We start from the raw sequence: 22108 nt of genomic DNA, 5'->3' as shown, positions 1-22108 counted from the left end.
TCTGCTGACGCTGGCAAGAAAGGGCTCGAGCCGGGCACATTGCGACGGCACGCTCGTCTCGCGCCGGCCGGATGCGACAGGCAAAGGGCGCCCGCTTCATGCCTTCTTGGCAAATCAAGGTTAATTAGCCTGTCAGTGGCAGATCCTAATTGGGCTTGATTATGGTGTCATTTTTATCAGTCCCTCAACTCATCTCCAAAATCATGTCCTTCGCTCCACTTTGCCTCGGAGAGAACAGAGGCGTGGAAACGAAAGCGAGGTGCGGTGCCCTGATGTTGCGCGGACCGACCGTTTCCGCTGGTTGCCGACGACGCTTTGGCAAGCCGTTCGCCTGCTGGAGGTGAGGAATATCGAGGAACCTAAGAAGCGCCCCCGCTTGAGCTTCTCGTCTGATGTTTCGCAATGCACTGGAGCGCTTCCCCGCACTTACGCCAGTCCCTTACCGGCAGGCAGGCGCTTGTAGATTACGGAAGGAAACCCAGTGGTTAAACAACTGGTTGAGCATTTCATCAACTGGTAGCGAAGGTCCTTCGCTCGTCTTTGGAATGGTCCAGCAGAACGGTGGGGCTCGGCTTGAGGACACGTTGAGGGGTTTCACCGTCATTGGATCTTAGTGGAAAACCCAAGCAGCTATTTCACATGTATTCGTTTAGCTGATGCTTTTCTCCAAAGCGACTTGCAGTGTTAAGGTTACGAGCAGCTATCCGTTTATACATCTGGGTAGTTCTACTGGAGCGAATTAGGGTAAGGACCTTGCTCAACGCTACTACAACTGGAGGTGGACATCGAACCTGTAACCTTGGGCTCCAAAGGCAATAGCTCTAACAACTACGCTTACCAGCTGTCCCCGATTTGGTGCGAGTTGTCCTGCAGACTGGGAATAGGGATCCCTCCCTCCCGATTCTCCAAGGAAGGTAGACCTTACCCTGCCACTCGGGCATTGTGGAAGCGGACCTTCTCTCGTTCATGTTGGCGAAGACAATGCCAGCGTTGGCCTGATGGAGGAGGTGCGGGGAAGTGCGAATGCTTTGGTTTTGATTTTCTAGACGCACTCTTGCGGCCTGGTGGGGAGGATGTTCGCACACCAAGACGAACGGAAGGAGAGCAAACGCTCAAGTTCTCAAGAAAAACGCGGCGGCTGATTCACGGGAGCGTTTTTGCCTCGTGCAATTTTAATATCCGCAAAGTACGTTCCGCCGTGGCGGGACGCATATGGGTCCGTCCAGCTCATGACCATCTCAGCTGCACAAAACAGACTTGCACTCAACTGCCTCTCACGTTTACATAATTGATTATTTTTAATGCATGCTTTGCACAGCCCTACTTAGCGGGAACCGACGCGCAGCCTGGGAGAGGCTGGTGGAGAGACTTGGGAAACGTGCTCTCCCGGTATTGTTGCTCTGTGTTTACCTGGAGCTCTTCTAACAGCCTTGAAACCTTTAACCGTGCTTTCCGAGGACGGGGAAAAAAAACGCTGCCTCGCACCATCGCCGTCCTTTTGGCAAGAGCCGAAATTCTATGAAGGATTTATGAATAATGCTATCTTTCCATCTTTCTGGTCCAAGGGGATGGGTGGAGATTTATGGTGCTGCGTGGCACCATATGTTGGGTGGTTTGGCTGCAAACCGTATTGTCCCGGTCATGCCAATGGTTTCATCTTTGCATCCCACCATGGCTCCCCAGACCCCATCTGCGGTGACATCTCGTCTTTGTTTAGCAGCGACTCCTTTTCGTAATGACTCCAGCTGCACACGTTGCCCCCCCCCCCCCATCTCTTGCAAGCCCCCTTTTTTTTCCGCTCTCGCCCTGAGCTATAGACCAGGAGGCGGGACATCCCCAGGAGACCGTAATGCTTTAGTTGTCTTGGTTACGTGACATCAGAGCGTGGTAATCAAATATAGGTGGCTGCTCTGAATTTGGGTTGCAAATGTGCACTCCTCTCTGGAGGGGAGGAGGCGACCCCCTTACCCCCCGTCAAAACACTGTCCCCACAAGTGTAAACCCCCCACCCCTTCCGCATCACCCGATCCCACACGCCCCCACACATTCACGCACGCCCGGGAGGCTGGGGTGTGTTGAGCGGCGGTTGGGTGTGCGTCAAACAGTTTCTGAGCGTGTGCATTTGAGCATGAAGGCAACGTGCTGCTTTTGTGAGAAAGGAAGAGTCCAGAGACCGCCTCTCTGTGCCATCAACCGTACGGTCAAGCCTCGCATCAGTTGTCGGGCAGCCGGTCTCGGAGCCCCATTATCGCCATACGCTTCTTTTTACTGTCCATTTCAAGGAGGGGGTTTTACGACGCGCGCCACTGGGACACCCCCTTCCTCTGTTGAAAGTGATGCTAATGGTACCGTTGTCCCATTTGAGCAAGTGGGTCTAGCCTGTGGCTTGTGTGTCAAGCAACAATGGCTCTTTGTGCCGGTCACTCCTGGCTGAATAAACAGGGTTTGTTTAATTGAGATGGCGGTGTGACAGAGACGCGAGCTTCGGGCTTCGCTGTCGAGAGCAGACCAGGGTCAGGTCAGCTTGTTTGGGGTTGGAGTTGGGGGGGGGGGGGGGGGCATGCCATTTGAGCTGGGACGTAGTCACCTCACAATCATGCATGGGGTTGAGGGACAGCAATAATCTGAGATGCCATGGGCAGTGGTAACCTGACCCGCTGCTTAATAGTCTGGATCAGGGATGTTTAACGTTGAGTAACTAGACCCTGACTTTCTGCTTTTACTTATACCGTTGACCCTTGAACAGCACAGGGTTGAACTGCTCGGGTCCACATATACGTGGATTTTTTTTTTTGCTTCAATAAATGTATTGGAAAAAAATTTTTTTTTTTTTTTTTTCTTTTGGAGATTTGCGACAATTTGAAAACAGTTGCGGACGAACCGCGTAGCCTAGAAATATTGGAAAAATCAAGAAAAAGTTACCTATGTTATGGATGCATAAAATATGTCTGTTTTATCATTTACTACCGTAAAATATGCACGTAATACGTATAATATCTACAGTGTTTCGCATCACGTAAGACAATAGACGATTCATCTTGTAAACAGACAACGTAAACTTCCGGTATAGATAATTACAGTACTTTAAATGTATTTTCTCTTCCTTATGATTTTCTTTAGCTTACTTTATTGTAAGAATGCAGTATATATTACATATAACATACAAAATATGTGTTAATTGACTTCATCAGTAAGGTTTCCAGTCAACAGTAGACTATTAGTAGTTAAGCTTTTGGGGGGTCAAAAGTTATACGCGGGTTTTTGACTGCGCCGGGGGTCGGCGCCCCAACCCCCCCCCCTGCGTTGTTCAAGGGTCAACTTCGCCGTGGAACGATTGGCTGTAACGAAAAGACTGAGCGTGGTGGACAAAATTGATTATCTTTATGCGGAATGCATGCGTACGACTTAAAATAATTCCACTCGAAAGAGAAATAACTTGATTGGATCCTTTTGTTACGAACATATCGATGGTGCTCAAAACCTGTTGCTATATGTACTATAAACCTAAACTATATATAAACTCTATATATGGTGCCTGTTTTGGTTCAGTTGGTGCTCAGAAATGTTTTTCTTCCAATTTCTCATGCAAATTTGCTGCTGTGGTATGTAGCACGTGTTTTACGCTCGTTTCTTTTTTTTTCTTCTCCACTGGCGCTCGGTTAGGTGCTCAAAAGTGCCGTGTGGCTTCGGAGGAAAGCATCTAAATGAATGAAAGCGGATGTATTTATGAGGGGAAGGCCTGCATCCCATGATGTGTTTGCATTCTGATTCCATGGGTTGACGTGGGGGGGGGGATTTCTCAGCCTGTTTGCTCTGTAGCAACAGCCAAACGTGAAGATACGGGATAATTATTCCAGGCAAACTGTGCTTTCAAACAGTAAATAATGTTGCGATCGACTCGGCTGTTGAGCTGAAGCTTCTCATCTACGTGTGTGATCTCCTTTTTTTTTTTTTTTTTTTTTTTTTGCCGCCATGCAGAGAATGTGGTTTGTGTAACGAATTGTTGGAGTACGTTGCCTGTGCAGATAAAAAGTAACTTTTAGAGATAAGGCTGTTGCACGTCGAAGGGTTTTCTTTCCCCGTGACGGTCCTTTCGCTTTGTTTTTGCTGCTGTGCGAGAGGTGAAGCTGGTTTTTTTTTTTTTTTTTGTCATCGCTGCTGTTGCACCGGCGAACTCAAGTGCAGAGTTTGAGAGGCGTTGAGTGATATTTATTTTCAGTTTTTCATCAGCCCAACTGGCCCCCTTTAACAGGAGCCTGGGTGTGCGTGTGTGTGTGTGTGTGTGTGTGTGTGTGTGTGTGTGAGCGAGCGAGAGAGAGAGAGAGAGAGAGAGAGAGAGAGAGAGAGAGAGAGAGCCGGTAGCGTTGTGGTTAGAGCAACTGTCTCTGGATCCTCCAGCTGTAGTCCTCTTGAGCAAGGTACTTTACCCTAAATTATAGTTGAATTAAATTCCAGAAAAAAAAAAATTACCCAACTGTATAAATGGGTAAAATAGTTGCAAGTTTCCAACTGTAACAGTAATTGTAACCTTAACACTGTAAGTTGCTTTGGAGAAAAGTGTCAGCTAAATGAATAAGTGTGTGTGTGTGTGTGTGTGTGTGTGTGTGTGTGTGTGTGTGTGAGAGAGAAAGAGAAAAGCCCAGGGGGTTTGGGAGGGGAACTCGATCGACCCTCGCTGGATCATGGCTAAGGGTTTCGTCTGCATGGGCTTATGGGTTTTAGAGACCTTCATTCATCTTCATGTTCATCGATTTCTGATTTGGTTATCTGAGGATTTTATGAAGGGAGGCACTTGCGCGCCAGCTTCTTCTCTCACCACGTGTGTGCGTGCGCGCACACAAATAACAGAAGAGAGCCTGCAGCAACAAGAGGCATGTCTGAAAGGACGCTGTGTGCTCTGGGGCGTTCGGTGAGGGCGTTGCCCGCTCTCGCTACGCGACACCTGCCTGTCTGTCGTACACCTGTCCGTCGGGCGCCCGCAGACCAGAGAATGCGTGTGGGTGGTCGCTCGGGTGCCTTTTAATGAAAAATCCTTCCTGGCCCGTGCCCCCCGAGGACACGCCGGTGGCTGCCCCGTACCCCGTCGCCGTGCGAAGGGTGAGCGACGCTCGGCCTCCCGCCCTCTCTTGTGCGTATCGGCTTTAAGCGCCGCGGCTAGAGCTGTCGTCCCGCGGTCGCTCTTTTTCGTTCCTGTTCGGAGAGCTTCCGTTCAGTTTTAGTCTAGTCTAGTCTTTTTTTTATTTTTTATTTTAACTATTAGACGCGCGCTCTGATTGGCTGAGATGCGGACTGTACGTTGGAACACCGATGTCGCAGGATGGAACCGGAGTCTTTTATTCTAACGGCGTCTTTGATTTACAAACTACTGTGGTTTCTGATGTTTTGCATCCCAGGTACAGTACGTGACAAAAGTGTGAGTACACCCAGGCAAGCCAGACAATGCAGTAACCCCCCCTTATTTGTGGGGGATATGTTCCGAGACCCCCAGCGGGTGCCTGAAACCGCGGATGGTACCGAACCATGTTACATACCGAACCAATGATACATACCATGTTTTTTCCTATACAGAAGGGAGAAGAAATAAAACTAATGACCAAGGCCCAGGTCCACATAAGTATGGATTTCTTTTTTTTATTAAATAGAGTATTTTTATTTATAAATAAAGGGGGGGGTTCTACTTGAATACAAGCACTGCAATTCCCCGACAGTCGATCTGATAACCGAGACGCTACTGAGTGACCGACGGGCAGGCAGCATGTACAACGTGGATGCGCTGGACAAAGGGATGATTCACGTCCCGAGCGGGACGGCGCGAGATTTCCACGCGCCACTCTGAGCAGCGCGCAATTTAAAATTTATGAATTGTTAATTTCTGGAATTTTCTTCCATGTAATATTTTCGGACTGCGGGTAAAGGAAACCACGGAAAGCGAAGGCGCGGATAAGGGGGACTACAGTATCGGTATGGGAAGAAACGGAAAAGAAGAGGTAAAGCAGATGAGCCTCCAAGCGCCGCACGTCCAGGAGCTGCTGTAGAAGAACCGGCGAGATGTAAACTGATCCTGATCAAACTTGTGGTCCAAATGCTTTCCAATAAAGAAAATAGTTTCCATTGGGGGTGTGGTGGCGCAGCGGGTTTGACCAGACCCTGCTCTCCAGTGGGTCTGGGGTTCGAGTCCCGCTTGGGGCGTCTTTTGACGGACCGGCGTCCCGTCCTGGGTGTGTCCCCTCCCCCTTCGGCCTTGCGTCCCGTGCTGCCGGGTTAGGCTCCGGCTCACCGCGACCCCGCTTGGGACAAGCGGCTTCAGTCTGTGTGCGTGTGTGTTTCCGTTGGGTGTACTCAAACTTTTGACCGGTGCTTTATGAGCGGCAGTGGAGAACCGCTTGCGGCGCGTACCATCTTGTACTTCTACAGGTGCGACGAGCTGCTTTCGCTTCTTCTGTCCACTTTTTGTTTCAACGCTCCAAACAGTCACGTGGGAACACTTTTCGTACGATTGCTTTCACTTTCTCAAATTCTCCCCCCATGGAGAAAACCCACTTCCTACGGAGACCCAAAGATTATTTCTAAGTCAAGTCTGATCTCCCCTAAGCGTGTTTAATAAACACTTTTGGTTATGAAACCTCATTTTAAGCGTGAACAACAAGAGCCCGCTTTGTGTGACGGGACGCGTCGCGGAACTGGGGCTGCGCTCGGGTTCGAGCGCCGCTCCGAATGTCGTGGCACTATGGCACCGTGTGCCCCTCGGTGTCTCTCGGGTTGCCTTTGCCCCGTTTCCTTTCCCTTTCAGAGCTGACATTTTCGCATGACCTGTAGGTAGCATGTTGTCAATAAAAGGAAGGTTTTAAGCCCCCCCCCCCGCAAAATATGTTTGTCCCCCGGTGTTTCATAATGATATCATGTGACCTTCCTGTCATGTCGCCAGATCAGCTTCTCCTGCAATCCCTCATCCCAAGAAACGGTCCAGTTGTCTGATCTGATCCCGACGCCCAAGAACACGAGAACTGCGGTCCTCCCGAACCCGGTTCTTCAGTGGACCCTCCGGTACATCCGAGCCCCAGCCACGTGTTTGTCAGGTGTTGTCAAAAGGGACAGAGTGGCGCTCGCGGAATGAAGTCCGGTCTGTATCCAGTATGGGTCAGCAGGCCGCTTTTCTTCGCGGGGTCACGTTCTCAGAGCCTCCTGCGGACTGCCTCTGCAAAACGGTTCGCGATCTCCTCCGGGCGATTACAACGGGCCAGTCCTGGAAGCTGAATTTCTACGAAATTTGAAGATTTTTTTTTTTTTTTTTTTTTTTTTTTTGGAAAGAAAGAAAGGACAGACAGCCTCCTCCACCAGGGCCTTGCTGAGGGCACCACAAGTCAATTGACTGAACACAATTGGCAAACACACACAGACATACGCACTGACTGAAACCACTTCTCCCAAGAGGGATTGCAGAGAACCGGAGCCTAAGCCGGCAACACGGGGCGCAGGGCTGGAGGGGGAAGGGACACCCCCAGGATGGGACACCAGTTCGTCGCAAGGCGCTCCAACTGGGACTCGAACCCCAGGCCCACCGGAGAGCAGGATTCGGCCAAACCCGCTGCACCATCGCACCCCCCGATTGGCAACAGGGGCCGTGTTTTCGCCCATAAAATACACGTCCTCTCAGTGTCCTTGCCTATTTAATCCTCCATCAATCCTTCATCAACCGCCTATTACAGTGGCGGTGTTTCCTTCCCCCCCCACACCTTTGGTAGGTCTTCCGCTGCTGTGCATTTATTTCAGTACCACTTTGACCGAGATGTATCCAGAGCTGTTCGAAAGATGTAGACGTAGAACGAGGTTTGGGACAGCCGGTGGTGTCGTGGTTAGAGCTGCTGCCTTTGGACCTAAGGGTCGTAGGTTCGAATCTCACCTCCAGCTGTAGTACCCCTGAGCAAGGTACTTACCCTGAATTGGTCCAATAAAACTACCCAGCTGTATACATGGGTAAGTAACTGTAAAGTAGCTTAACATTATAAATCGCCTTGGAGAAAAGCATCAGCATCAATGTGATGTAAATGTAAGACATCAGTCCACCCAAATGTTTACCAGTAGCGCCACTTCAGTCTTTTTTATTTCGCAGGTAGGGAAAGCTGTCAAGTCCATAAATAATGAATAAAGGAACAGCGTTGGCAAACAGAACTTAAAAAAGCTGAGGCACAAAGATTGGGTATAAATAATAAATTAGCCCCGGTCTAAAACCCCCGGAATTAAGACTGTTGAAAAGTGGAGTAGAAGGGCACAAAAGAAATCACTTAGCAGATGAACAAGAGAAAGTCATGGTAATAAAGGCGTTAAAACTGGAAGAATGGCTGCGACCCCTGAGGAGCGACGCCGGAACGGACGTCTCGCCGAGAGCTTTGCGCTCGCCGGCCCCGGGTACGAGAGCTCTTCGGGAAACGCCATCCAGGCTGATGCGGCCGAAGGCTTTCTCGCCGAGCTCTTGACGCCTGTCATGCTGCCCTCGTCGCTCTCGCCCGCTTCAGGAAACGCTCTTGGGTTAACCTTTTAACGCTGTGGGTTCTGTGCCGATGAGGTATAGCTGGATATTATGTACGTCTAATTTTAAGCACAGGTTTTTTTTCTTAAGAAGAGGGTTTCGTTAGAGAGGTGCGGTGGGTTTGGCCGGGCCCTGCTCTCCGGTGGGTCTGGGGTTCGAGCCCCGCTGGGGGTGCCTTGCGACGGACCGGCGTCCCGTCCGGGGCGCGTCCCCTCCTCCTCCAGCTCACCGCGACCCCCCGCTCAGGACAAGCGGTTTCAGTGTGTGTGTTGGGGGTGGGGGTTTCATTAGCTGATGTCTTCTCCCGAAAATGACTTACAGCATCAGGGTTGTGTATTAAGCGACTCATGATTATTTACGCATTCTTGTAGCTGGGTACATTTTTACTGTGTCAGTTCAGGGTAAGTACCTTGATCGAGGGTAGCTGTGGCATCTGACCTGAGTGCAAGGGAAAGGTTTAAACCGCTGTGCTGCGTAGTGTAATTTGATATGTAGGAAACAATGGAGCGGGGGGCACGGTGGTGCAGCGGGTTTGCTCAGCTCCTGCTCTCCAGGGGGTCGGGGGTTCGAGTCCCACTTGGGGCGCCTCACGACGGACTGGCGTCCCGTCCTGGGTGCGTCCCCTCCCCCTCCAGCCTTGTGCCCTGCGTTGCCGGGTTAGGCTCCGGCTTGCCACGACCCCATATGGGACGAACGGTTTCAGGCAACGTGCGTGTGAAACAGTGGTTTTCTAGGTTATGGATTTGCTTTTATATGAAACACGTTCTCGGTTCTCTCCCATTTCTCTCGCACTCGGCGTGATTCGTGGCCCGAATAAGAATACGCTCGAAGAAGCGAGAGGGTGACGCTGACTGCTCATTCCCTTCCCGCACCTCAGCCTAACGCCCGGTGCCGCGGGATCTTGAACCGCTCTCCGTTTGGGCGCAGACGCCGGCGTGGGCGTTTTCCCGACACGCCTCAGTGTATTTAGGACAGGTGCGCCCGACGTGCGGCCCGACCTGTTTTGTTGTCGGGTTGCTGGGAACAGGTGTGGCTCAAGGCTTTCTTCTCCGGCGAGAAGAACGGCAGCCTGCTCCGTGCGTCCTTAGATGTTCCGGGGATTTGTTTCGTTAATGGGCCGGAAATGCGGCGTCGGGATTGCCGGAGTGACATCATCCGAAGAGCAGGCGATGTGGCTCCGTAGACGACAGGTAACCTGACTCCGCGGGTCTTGGTAGTATCGTAGGGATCTGTAAAGGAATCCTCGGAGGCGTTCTCGGAATGTCCAGGGCCGTGACGTAATGTCAATCTGTCTCCATCTCGCTGTCCCCTTGGTGTTGGGGGGGTGGGGTGGGGTTGTGTAGGTCTAACTGGTGGTTTTACCTGGTTCTTCTGGCCTAAGCGGTTCCTGCGCTCGAGTATCGATCTCCCTGCGGGAGCGGCGTCGCCGCATAATAGGCGAACTCGCATCGAGAGCGCGGTCGAGGAACACGGCCTCCTGTGATCTCGTCCCCCGTGGGCAAGTCCAGGTGGAGTCCATTCGAAAGGCCCTCAGATGTGAGATCCGGGGGGGGGGGGGCGAGGCTTTGATTCGCAGACCCGTAGAGGTGTGGAAAGCTCCCTTTAGCAGTTGTCCCCCCCCCCCCGGCCTTTCAGTCCTTAACATTTCAACGGTTTAGGGTGGCTGCTTTGAAAACAGCCCCCCCGACTCACAGCATCGCTGTTCGAGAAGAAAGAAAGCGGCGTTAACCCTTCTTTCGCTCCTTTATGTCCGTCCCCACTTGTTGGCGAGGCTTCTCGGGCGTTCGCTCGACCTCTCTTGCTTGGAGCACTTTGACCTCCAGATGACTGGGCCCCTCCGCCGCCGCCCACCCCCCGCGCTCATTGCCGGTTCGCTCTCTCCCGTAAGTGGGCCATTAGGTGCGGCATCGCCCGCCCGACTCCTGCTTTGATGCCGCGGAAAGAGGGCGGGATAATGACAATAATGACACGTGAGAGTACTTCCGCATGCGAGATGGAAGCGGGGACGCTTTGTGTCCCTTCCCCGCTATAGACGTTCGGATGGCCGGGGCGGGTGACCGCTCCGTTTTCAAGGGCTCTCGTCTGCATCTCTGGGCCCCGTGATCCGAGAGGCGGCGGCGGCGGCGGCGGCGGTCCCGCCGGCGCACCGAGGTGAGCTTTGTGTTGCTAATTGGGATTAACGAGTGCCTTTTGTCTGGCCACCCGCAGCCGGTTTAGGGGTGGGTGGGTGGGCGGGCTCCGCTCGCTTTGCTCGGCCCCTCAGCTTACATACCTATAGGGCGCTTAAGGAGGGCAGGGTGCACGTACCCAAATTCTTCGCGTTCGCTTCCTGTTGTCGTGCAAACTGCCGTTAATACAGTCAGTTGTGTTACAGCCCAGTAGTTGTGTTCCTGTCAAACGTTGCAGCGTGCTACTTTGCATAATAAAAATAAGCTTCGGTAGAAAAAAATGGGGTTTTGGGGGCAAGGCGCACGATATGCAGTGATCATCGCCTGCCGAAAACTCGTAGCATACCCAAAAAAAAAACCGAGCAGATAGTGCAAAACCCTCCAAAAACACGGCAAATAAATAATAACGGACGTGAAAACGGGGACGGGATAAGCAGTTTGTCGTGCTTTTTTTTCTTTTTTTACTGTCAGGTTGGTTTGTAATCGTTTATTTTATATAGTTAAATTACGTATATGTAGTGGTATTTTTTTCATATATAATAGTTTATAATATCCAACTTCTGTTCTAGCATTAAAGCTTTCCTTTGACAATGTCCACCAGCTGACAGGATGCTTCTACACTCTGATCACTTTGGACGACTGTGTTTCAGTGTAATGCGGTACACAGTATAAACATGTCAAACAATGCATACGATGTTTGGTGCATTTCTGTATTTTCCGACCGGGCGCATCTTATTCCAAACTCACATTCTCAACATCCACATAATTGTGTTCCTCTGTTTATGAATTGCATTCTATCAAAGTCTTTGATTTAAATAAATTTTTGTAGCTGGGTGGCACAGCGAGGAGCGTTGCTGTCTCACAGCGCCTGGGTGGTGCGAGGGGACTTGGGTTCGATCCCTGCTCAGTCTGTGTGGAGTTGGCATGTTCTCCCCGCGTCTGTGTGGGTTTCTTTCAGGTGCTCTGGTTTCCTCCCACACTCCAAAGGCAGGCTGTTCACCCATAGTGTGTGAGTGACAGAGAGAGTGTGTGTTCCACTGATGTATGGATGAGTGACCCAGTGTAAGTAGTGTATCTAGCAGTGTAAGTCACTGCGGTGAATAAGGTGTGTGGGCTGATAACACTACATAGAGTTCATTAGAAGTCCCTTTGGAGAAAAGTGTCTGATAATTAAATAAACATGCATTATGGCAAAATTGTCTGTATAGCAGTAACGTTGAAAGTCTTTGGTGGAAGAAGTGGGATAAGCAGTGTTAACAGAATGTCTGGTGTCCCTGTGTTTCTGCAGTGTAGAGGAGCTGGACTTCAAGGCAGCCGTGGTCTTGCCCCTCCCCACCAGGCCAGAGGGCAAAGGGGGGGTTTTGTTTGTGCCCTTGCCCTCAAGTGGGTCTGTGCTTTAACAGGAGCGGGCAGTTCCCTTGCCCGCTGACATCTCTGATCGCTCCGATTCCACTGCCGCCATGATTCATCAGCCAGCCACAGACTATTTGTTTTATTTGTTGGCTCCTGGTTTCTCCCTTCTGCTTCCCCCTCCCCATTATATAAGGGGGTTGTGTCTGGGGTTGCTGGCATGGAGGGTCTCTTTTTTTTTTTTTTTTTCCCCCTGAAATGAGGTTTCTCTTCTGGCCCAGCCCGGTTTGTCCTGTTCAGGTCGACCCCGAGCAGCAGGAAGCCCAAAGGACTTCCTGTTCCCTTTGATCCTCGCACCGTATCCCTAGGGCCGCTGTTGTGGCTTTTAAAGTTGGAGCGATGGAAATCCAAATCCAGAGTCTCGACGTCCTCCGCCCACTGTTGCCCCCTCCTACGTCTGGGTGAGCGAAGGCGGGGCCACAAAGCACCGCCCCTGACTGGCCCCCAGATCGCCATCCCTGCTTCCCCTCCATGCACGGTGTCCTGACTCATGGACGTCTGGCCTTCTCCCGCTGTTGCTATGGCCTGGGTCTGACCCATTTTCACTAAAACCGCACCGGCGACAGCGGTATTCTGGCACACACCACCCCATGCTGGGGAGGGGCTGGGTCATGTGCTGTGGGGGGTGGCATAGATTTCCCCTCATCTTCCATGCTGTGTTTTTGAGATATTTTTTTTTATTATTTTTTTTATTAAATAAAAGTGACAGCTGGGTTGTTATGGTGACACGGGGCACTGAGTTTAATCCCTGGTGCGAGCTGTCGGTTGTGGTTGCTCGCCACACTCTCGGCCTGCGCGCGGCTCTTGCGCAACCCGGCAGATAAGTGTTATCACATCGCAGAAACATCCCAGCGTCGTTGAAACGACTGATCGCTGCGGTGGGGGCTGTGCTGTGTGATGGCTGGTTTGCAGTAGGACTGGACCTCCTTCATTAGGTCTGCGCTGATAAAGAGCTGAGCGCACAAACGTACTGTATATAGGAGTTTTAATGAGCCCGGGTGGTGCGAGAGGACGCGGGTTCGATCCCCGCTCAGTCTGTGTGGAGTTTGCACGTTCTCCCCGTGTCCGTGTGGGTTTCCACTGGGTGCTCTGGTTTCCTCCCACACTCCAAAGACATGCCATTCAGGTTCACCCATAGTGTGTGTGTGAGTGAGTGACTGAGAGTGTGTGTTCCACTGATGTGTGGATGAGTGACCCAGTGTAAGTAGCGTATCTAGCAGTGTAAGTCACCGCGGTGAGTAAGGTGCGTGGGCTGGTAACGCTACGTAGAGTTCATTGGAAGTCACTTTGGAGAAAAGTGTCTGACAACTAGGGGGCGCGGTGGCGCAGTGGGTTGGACCACAGTCCTACTCTCCAGTGAGTCTGGGGTTCGAGTCCCGCTTGGGGTGCCTTGCGACGGACTGGCGTCCCGTCCTGGGTGTGTCCCCTCCCCCTCCGGCCTTACGCCCTGTGTTGCCGGGTAGGCTCCAGTTCCCCACGACCCCGTATGGGACAAGCGGTTCTGAAAGTGTGTGTGTGTGTGTGTGTGTGTGTGTGTGTGTGTGTGTGTGTCTGACAACTAAATAATGTAAACGTAATGAAATCTTTCATTTCGTCCGCATTGAAAAGAAGAACTTTTTCGCTTTCCCGCACCCCGCCTTCCCTTTCTATCCGCCACCCAGCCAAGTCACTCAAGATTTGAGTGTTTTGCACCTTGACCGCCGTGCAAGGGATCGACCGGAAAGGTGATGCGAGGGTTGTCTGGCGTTGTTCTTTTTTCCCCAACACAGAGAGCTGGAGGGTCCACCTGATGGCATGGGACCCTCCCAGGGTCATAGGCCAGTGACCTCCAGGGTCGTCGCTAGCGCGTGCGGGCGTGTCAACGCGTTCGACTACGCGTCGGCCGTCGCAAGAGACCTGCGCGAAGACTGGCGGTTCTTTCTTCGGGTCGCCTCAAGTTTTTGTGCGTTACAGGTCAAACCGACCGCCTGTATTTCCTGACGTTTCGTCGATTTCGCCGACGCTCCTTCGTCGAGCCGACTTGAGATACCTGCAGCGCGCTTCAACAGCTGCGCACGTAGACCAGCGTTTCTTCTCCAGCTGTCGGTCCGGGGCAGGACCGTACCGACCTTCCGATCGCGGCCATATATTCGTCTGCACAGATTCATACGGTGCAGCGTGTCTGTAGTGTTTTTTTGGGCGCGCGGCGTTGTGTCAGTCGCTCCTTCCCGCGTGAAAGCGACCGATGATCGCGCACATCGCGACGTTCTCGCACCGGCTCGCCCCGGGCCAACAAGGAGCGCACGTGCTGTCGGGAGGAAGAGATGCGAGCCGTTTGACGCGCTCCTCCGCGGACCCTCACGGGAGAGCCGGGTGGAGAGGCTCTCCGGTCTGCCGCCGAGCGGGAGGTGGGAACTCCTCGGGGCAGAGATGAGCGCGTCGTTCCGGTGTCACGTTTCCGCGGCGCCCGAACTCGTTTTCCCGGTCCCGTCGGAGACGGTCCCGTTCCTCCGCCGCCCCAAAGACTTTTTCCGCCGCTCCCTTCCTCCTACGATGAATTGATATTCACGCGCGTGTTTTCGGCGCTCGTGTTACGCATCCGTGGATCATTACCCGAGTCTAGTTTGAGCGTTTCGCACATCTTTAAGCTAATGTAAAGTCAATTAACGTGCGGTGTGGTTGTGAGCGAAACTGGATGTTGTCAACGCTGATGTTCTTCCCTCCGACTTCCCTTCCGCAGATCCCCCTGGTTTAATGGGTCCGATAATCGGGATGTCGCCGGATAAGAAAGCGGAAACCCCAGGGGCACAAGAGGAGCGTGCAGGGCTGAGGGGTGCTTGTGGCGCGGGGACTTTGCCCGAGGCCGAGAGCGCCTCGAGTCCCTTGGCCACCAGCCTGGACCGTGCGGGTGGGGCCGACGGTGCGGCCGAAGACGAGGAGCTCACAAATCTCAACTGGCTACACGAAAACCTGCTACAGAACTTCACCCTGGGGGGACCAGAGGCACATCCCAGCGGTAGCCCCCTGTTTGACATTGAGGGCGATGGCCTCCCGTTTTCTTCCGTGTCATCCTCCGCGTCCCCGTCATCTTCCTCCCTCCTGGGGGGCCGAGGTGGAGAGAAGGACTCGCTGAAATCCAAGCCGCCCTTCTCCTTCTCCCTGCTCATCTACATGGCCATAGAGCAGTCGCCCGGCAAGTCCCTCCCCGTCAAAGACATCTATGGTTGGATCTTGGAGCACTTCCCTTATTTCTCCAGCGCCCCCACTGGCTGGAAGAACTCGGTGCGCCACAACCTTTCCCTCAACAAGTGCTTCCGCAAAGTGGAGAGGAACCTGGGCAAGGTGAGGGGAACACGCTCGCACGCAGACACGCTCACGGGGTGTGGGTAACCTCTCCGCCGTATGTTCGCGGAGCATCGGAGCCACTCGTTGCGCATTACCGCTTTCCGGTTCTGCCGCTTACCCGGGGACGCGTGCGGGACGGTGACCTCCGGGATTCGTTTAACGTCGCAAATTGAGATAACGCCTTTGCGATATGACGTCCCGAAGCATTGTTTAAGTGGTTTCTATTTTTACAGCGTTAACTGTAGCCTGCGTTCTCCGAGATGAACCAGGGCCGAACTGAAAGCCTTGGCCGTAAATGAGAATTACTTGCGCACGTGTGATATTGGTAACAGGTATACCGTGCTGTTGGGTTTTCTTCGTGCGTTTATTCATTCAGCAGACACCTTTCTCCAAAGCGACGTACAGCTCAGGGTTTAGAAGAGTTAAACGACAGCTCAAGAGCTTTAAATACAAAAACACTATTATTAAGCACCATTTTGATGGCACACATTGCTTTAGCAGGTGCCTGTAAAAGTGACATTTAAGTCGTGAAAATGCATTTAAATGTAACAAGTGCTACTGGGATAAATTGCAAAAATGTCATGAGACTGGGAGGAGAGAACTGGGTCCAGAAGAGATGGGTGTTGAGACCCTTCTTGAACGCTGGGAAGGATTCAGCAGTTCTGAGTGAGAGAGAGAGAGAGACTTCCTTCTACCGCATTAGGGCCAAAACCAGAAACTTATGGACTTTCAGTTTTGGAGCCCTTGTGTGTGGCACCACAAGTGACTAGAGGTGGAGGAATGTGGCTCTCTTCCTGGGGTGTGGGAAATGATCAGGTTCTCTAGATATTGTTGTGTTGATCCTTTGAGTTTTGTAGGCCATAACCAGGGTCTTGATGTGGGCGGCCACAGGGAGCCAATGAAGACGCGACGAGGAGAGACGCGTCGGAAACCTTTGGCAGGTCGAATACAACTCCCAAAGTGACATTCTGGATCAGCTGGAGAGGCTTGATGGCAGAGGCCAGAAGACCAGACAGGAGGGAGTTGCAGTAGTCTTGGAGAGGTATCGCGATAGCCTGGACCAGGAGCTGAGTATAGTGAGGTATGAGGTAGGGGCAGATTGTACAAATGTTCCAGAGAAGGCCCTTGTGATTGCGAATGGATTATTCTGTAAACCCAACTTCGTATCACAATGCTGCTGTTCAGCCATGGCCTGTTTTTCGAGGTTCAGGGTAAATGTCCATTTTCTGCATGCCATGTTTCGGTGATGCACTTCACCAAGTCTTCTGACAGTACCGTTGTAAAGGTCGCTACACTGTAGATGGGGTTTGACAGGGGGCCATTGGGTTGTGCGTAACTGTTTGGTCTCAGTAGCCCCCGAAGCTTTAGAAAGACCCCTCCGGACCTCATAATAACAGAGGAACTCATTGAAGGTCAAAGGGGCCCCTTTATGTGAAACCTGTCCATCGACCACAGATCACGTTTTTTCTTTGGATAGAACGGTGCGATTTTAACACGGCGTCCAGGGGAAGGGCTTCTAGATGGAGCAGGAGAAGAACCGATCAGTGCAGGTAGGATCATCAAACATGGGTTTCCATACAAGATGCTAAGTTGGTAAAAAGGGAAGTTGATGATGAAGTGGAGAAAGCGAGAAAGAAAAGGGGGTGAGTGAGAAAGAGAGAGAGAGAGAGAGAGCAAGAGCTTTACTTAGGTTTTGGAAGGCACAGACAGGGTTCCTTGGAGGCGCTGAAGGACCCCCATCGTACGTTCTAGCAGAAAGGTAAGAAGGAGCCGCTGCAGCTGAAGCTTGCTTCAAGTCAAGTTCGGTAGATGGGTAAGGACCATGGTGGTGCTAAACCATGGGGAGCGATGTGGCTGCCAGACTGGGCTCAGAGAATTGGGTTTGGAGCAGTTTGACACAGTGGACTGTCTGAAAGCTCCCGCTTTTTGGGCAGATGGACCCCTGGTCTGCAAAGAACGTTGAAAGCTCACGGCATTTGTTTGAACGAATTCAAATTGATTAATTTAGGTGGAATTTGCTCATGATTTGTGAGACATTTCAGAAGGGGACATTGGCGGGGTGAAAGATTACACCCTCACGTTGTGCCTTCGTAGTAGACCGCTAGTCTGGAAGCTTGCGAAAGAAGATTCACCATTGTTCGCTTCTTTAACATGGTATTCTCCCAGGTTTATGCTTCAATCATATTTTGATTGCGCTGGCAGGAGACGGATAACGTGATCTGATGAGAGAAGCAGATCGCTTCAAGCTGCCTTCAGCCCAGCCGTCACGTGCCGTGGGCTGGGAGACGGCACTTTTCGCACCCCGGACAGAGTCGGCGGCCAGCAAGCGAGCTCCGCGTGCGCCTGTGTGTCTGCCGAGAGCCCGACGCTGGTTTCAAATGACACAGCCTGGTTTCTGTTGCCATGGTGATGTTTCCTTCTTCCTGTTTATGAGCGGACTAGTAATTTGAGTCAAGGTTATATTCCTCCTTCTAGACTGGGCTAGAACAGAGAGTGAAGCAAACGGGGGAAAATGCAATACATTGCACTTACACACAATCCAACGCGCGCACACACACACACACATTGGGGCACTTGTGTATTTGTTGCGCCTCTTTTCATTCAAAAATATATGCAGTGGAGCATCCTGCAGACAGCGACAGTGGTCCACGCATCTATTAGCATACACACAAACGAAGAGATGTTGCCGTCAGAACGAGCAGCACACTCACACCCACAGCCTAAAGCATATACACACACACACACACACACACACACACACGCGCGCGCGCAAGCCCACACAGGCCCATTCTCCCAGCATGAACACAGGGAGCTGTTGCGAGGTGTTGTTTGAGGGGGTTAAATGTGCCAGGAGACGACTCATTTTGTTGAGATGTGGCGGCGGCCCGCCTTGCTGAGGATGGAGCTGGAGCACGAAGCCAGGCCAGCAGCCCCGGTTCCCGCTGGCCCCCCCCTCCCCACCGCAGGGTCTTTGACTCTGTCGCTTTGGTGAATCACATTTTATTTATACACCGAGACTGTAGATATCCAACAAGGGCTCCTAGAGTCAACGCAGGCGCCATGAATATCGTAGAAATGTATTAGCTCATTTCTGCTTATGGTATAATTGTAATGGTCAAATAAAGTGCACAGAGTGGGATTTCTTCCTCGACGCCTGGAAGCCCTGTCGATTGCTGTGGGGGGGGGGAGTACTTCAGCAGCACTTCAGCGGTACTTCATCGGTGATTCAAGAATCGTTTCCGCCGAGTTTCGAAGAATACATTTTAAGCGATAACGAGGATAAGAAGGAAGATTTTGTCTGGGAAGGGCAGTGGGTAATGTAGTAGCTGGCATCTTGTGAAGGGTGCAGGTTCAAGAATCAGGAGTGGTCCTTCTGGGCACTTACCTCGTATAAAACGTTTACACGTTTTGATAAAGGTGCGATGTGCCGTGCTGTAATGCGGCGCGAACCGCGTGTCTCTGTCTGTCCAGGCCAACGGAAAGGGATCTCTGTGGTGTGTGGACCCTGAGTACCGACCCAACCTCATCCAAGCCCTGAAAAAACAGCACTTCCCTACCGCACACGCCTTCTGCACACCACCCGCCTCCCCACCCAGGTAAGCTTTTTCCCCTCCCGCCACAGGTGACGGGAGACTGGGAAAAGGGGCGTGCTTTCAAGGAAACCCCCCATGAGATCCGTTACACATTGCAGGGCGCGCAAAGCGTTGCCGTAAGGGATGCTGTTAACATTTTTTTTGTGGTTGCGTTATCCTCCACGTTCACCGTCCACCTGCCAAAACCTCCTCGTTCTTTTGTCCTCTTTGGCAGCGCCTCCTCTCCCCCACGACACCTCGTCCTCCAAGACCAGAGCTGCTCTCTCAAAGGTGAGTGCTTTGCAGTGATTTTTTTTTTTCCCCCCCTTGTTCTTTTTTTTTTTTTTTTTTTTTTTTTAACCCCCCGCTTTCCCTCTCTTAGCCTGCGTTCCTGCGAGACCCGCCACAGAGGAGGTGTGAGGTCGCAAGGACACTGGCGCAGTTGGGCTGACCATTGCTGGCGGTAGCTTCTCTGCTGAAAGGGGGCGGCGGAGGGGGGCAGCCTTTTAACACCTTACAGCGTGGGGAGGGAAGTGCTGGGCACGGGCACCTCTAATAGTTGGGATCGTAGTAAAAAGGAAGTGTGGAGTCCATCGCGCAGGCACACCCGCACAAAGCCTGCGCAAACACACATGTTAGAACCTTTAATCAATGGCTTATTTCTTTTTTTTTCTTTTTTTTTTCCCCCCTCCATGGGATGTTCAGCTAGCGCTGTGTAGCGTGACACTGTGACTGGGCAGGATACCAGCAGCACCACTAGTCGTCATTTACGCATCCACATCATTCATGTCTCCACCTTCAGCCACCATCTATAAATCAAACTTCACATTCTAGCCATTTAAGTCGCTCTGGCGGGAGAGGGAACTTTCTAGAATTCTCCACGACCCCTACCTTCTCTTTCTTTTCCGGCTGTTGCTTTTCCTTTGTATTGCGTGCCCGTGTACGTACGCAACTCGCTCCGTCACTCCTCACTCTCTCTCCTCTCTCTGCCTTGGCTGTCTTCCGTAACCTTGACTACAGAGAACCCAGCGGCACGGTAGCACTCGCCTCCTTCTCATTTGGGGATGAATAATTCAGGTCCCACTGGCTCTGAGTATGGGACGGGGGCAGGTCTGCGCTTCCCCTACCAATTCCCTCAACCAAAATAACCAGTCTCCTCCTGATGAGAACTGACTCTTACCATGCATGTTCTCTCCTCTTCCAGAATCTGACATTGACGCTGCCACTGCCATGATGCTCTTAAACTCCGCTCCGGGGCAGCACGCTGACCGATGTAAGAAATGGCAAGCCTTACCCCCACCTCGGGTCCCTTCCCTCCTAGCTTCTCGTTCCCCGGAGCAGTCCGGTCCAGTGGCATTGCCAGATGTCCTTCAGGAATTTGCTGTTCGCTCCCACCGCCGGTGTGCCCCCAAACTAACCTTAAAGCGCTTAATTTGAGAATGTCATTGTCACCGTCACCGATTGACATGTCCATGCAGCAGGAGGTGTAGCACTACGCATAGTAGGCCTGTCTTCATTTGCATATCATAATCTCCAGTTTGTTACCATGCGCCCATCCAACCCATTTGCTGCCGCTCCGCTCGGATCGCGCGGCTCCGTCCGCATGGAAGCACGCCGGGTGTTGAGGGCCGCCGTCCAAGTGGAGGCTGTGTCGTTTGCCCCGCCGTCAGGGTTCTTGGTGGTGTGCCGGCTCACGGCACGTAGGTAGAAGAGGGGCCGAGAGGTACCCGCGGAACAGGCGGGAGCAACGGAGGGTCCGTGACGGTGATCAGAGTACTGGCACGGCGCTGGAGGGCCAACTAAATGAGAGCAGGATGTTCTGGACCAGCACTGGGTAGCAGGATGGAAACTAAACTGAGACCGTTTGTCCACATTTCAGTATCGGCGTTGGCTTACGGGCTTGTGTTGACCTGGTCAGGTCTAGATGTGACCCGGGGTTCGAGCTCCGGTTGTGCCGCGTTGCCGCTCTCCATCTCCCCGTCCAGATTGTGCTTCGGCATAACTCGAGCAGGCCGCTCGTGCACGATGTCGCTCGTCCTAATGGACGGACGTCAGAGCCGCAGAAGGTTACGAGCGGGCGCACGGCGCTTGGAGGGTCGTCAGGGAAACGCCTCGCTTCCCCCTCCGTCTAACCACGCGTCTGAAGCTAGTTCCCCCCCGCACACGGCGGCCTCTGCCAGTCTGCTGCGTGTTCTCTCTCCCCCCCCCCCCCCAACACACAGCGCCGTAATTATCCTAATTAAATTAGGCACTTAGAACTAACATCTACGGATCAATTTGCTTGTTGTTGTTGCTGCCGTTAATTGTACTTGTTACGCATCATAATTAATCCTAATTGTGGTTATTTGCATAGGCGACTCCCTAAGTCAGCCCGATTCGGTTCTGAGAGCGAGTCACCCTATGTGCGTTCGTCTGAATCCGCTGCGAAATCCCCAGTGCAGACCTTGCCGCGGCGGCGTGTCGCTTTGTTTCCTCACGAGTCCCTGCTGTCCCTGTGTGTGATGCTCTCTCCCAGGCGGTCCCGACAGCCCGATGGACCTGTCCCGGCCGGATGCGGTCCTGGTCAGCAGCGATCCGAAGCAGGACCACAATTACAGCAGCGTGCCTGTGCAGCGCTGCTCTTCCCGCTCCAGCTCATCTTCCTCCTCCTCCTTATCGTCCCTGGACGAGGGCGGGGGCGCCCCCCCGCAGGCCCGCCGTGCCGGCAGCGAGGGCTTCCACAGCGACGAGGACTCCGATCTAGGGGAGGAGAGGGGAGCCCTGGGAGGGCCCGGCCACGCCAAGCCGGCCCCCCACCGGCCGACGCTCGCCAAGGGGCCGCCTGGGAAGAAGGCGCGGTGCGAGACCAGGCCGGAGGTGGACGAGGAGCTGAAGGAGGCGGCGGGGTCACTGCTGCACCTTGCCGGAATCCGCACCTGCCTGGATGTCTCCAAAAACAGTGCCAAGAGTAAAAAACTCGGCAGGAAATGAGACACCCGCCCCCGACCCCTCAACCCCTTAATCTCTGAACCCTGACCCTTGACCGTTTCCTGGCACCTCTTTCTCTGGTGAATCATTATCTTTATTTTCCGATTTTCTAAAAAAAAAAAAAAAAAAAAAAAAAAAAA

General features: G+C 52.6%; 1 protein-coding gene across 5 annotated transcripts in view; it reads left to right on the top strand.

Moving 5' to 3' along the window:
* The window catches only part of LOC108918117 (forkhead box protein N2-like), a 30260-nt gene extending 8152 nt beyond the window's left edge, over positions 1-22108 (top strand). For 2 of the 5 annotated variants that reach the window (XM_029254457.1, XM_029254455.1), the window contains exons 2-6: positions 14825-15426; positions 18901-19025; positions 19237-19292; positions 20206-20274; positions 21517-22108. In XM_029254457.1, coding sequence (XP_029110290.1) covers positions 14839-15426; positions 18901-19025; positions 19237-19292; positions 20206-20274; positions 21517-21971 — 1293 coding nt within the window. In that variant the 5' untranslated portion in view covers positions 14825-14838 and the 3' untranslated portion in view covers positions 21972-22108. Of the gene's footprint in view, positions 1-4935; positions 5098-9525; positions 9718-14824; positions 15427-18900; positions 19026-19236; positions 19293-20205; positions 20275-21516 lie in introns of those variants that run through there. The other 3 variants (XM_029254459.1, XM_029254456.1, XM_029254458.1) reach the window with 3 other exon arrangements.

This window comes from Scleropages formosus, chromosome 8 (assembly GCF_900964775.1).
Source record: "Scleropages formosus chromosome 8, fSclFor1.1, whole genome shotgun sequence".
In the NCBI taxonomy this organism is placed as follows: Eukaryota; Metazoa; Chordata; class Actinopteri; order Osteoglossiformes; family Osteoglossidae; genus Scleropages; species Scleropages formosus.
This window is presented reverse-complemented; position numbering and strand designations above follow the sequence as displayed.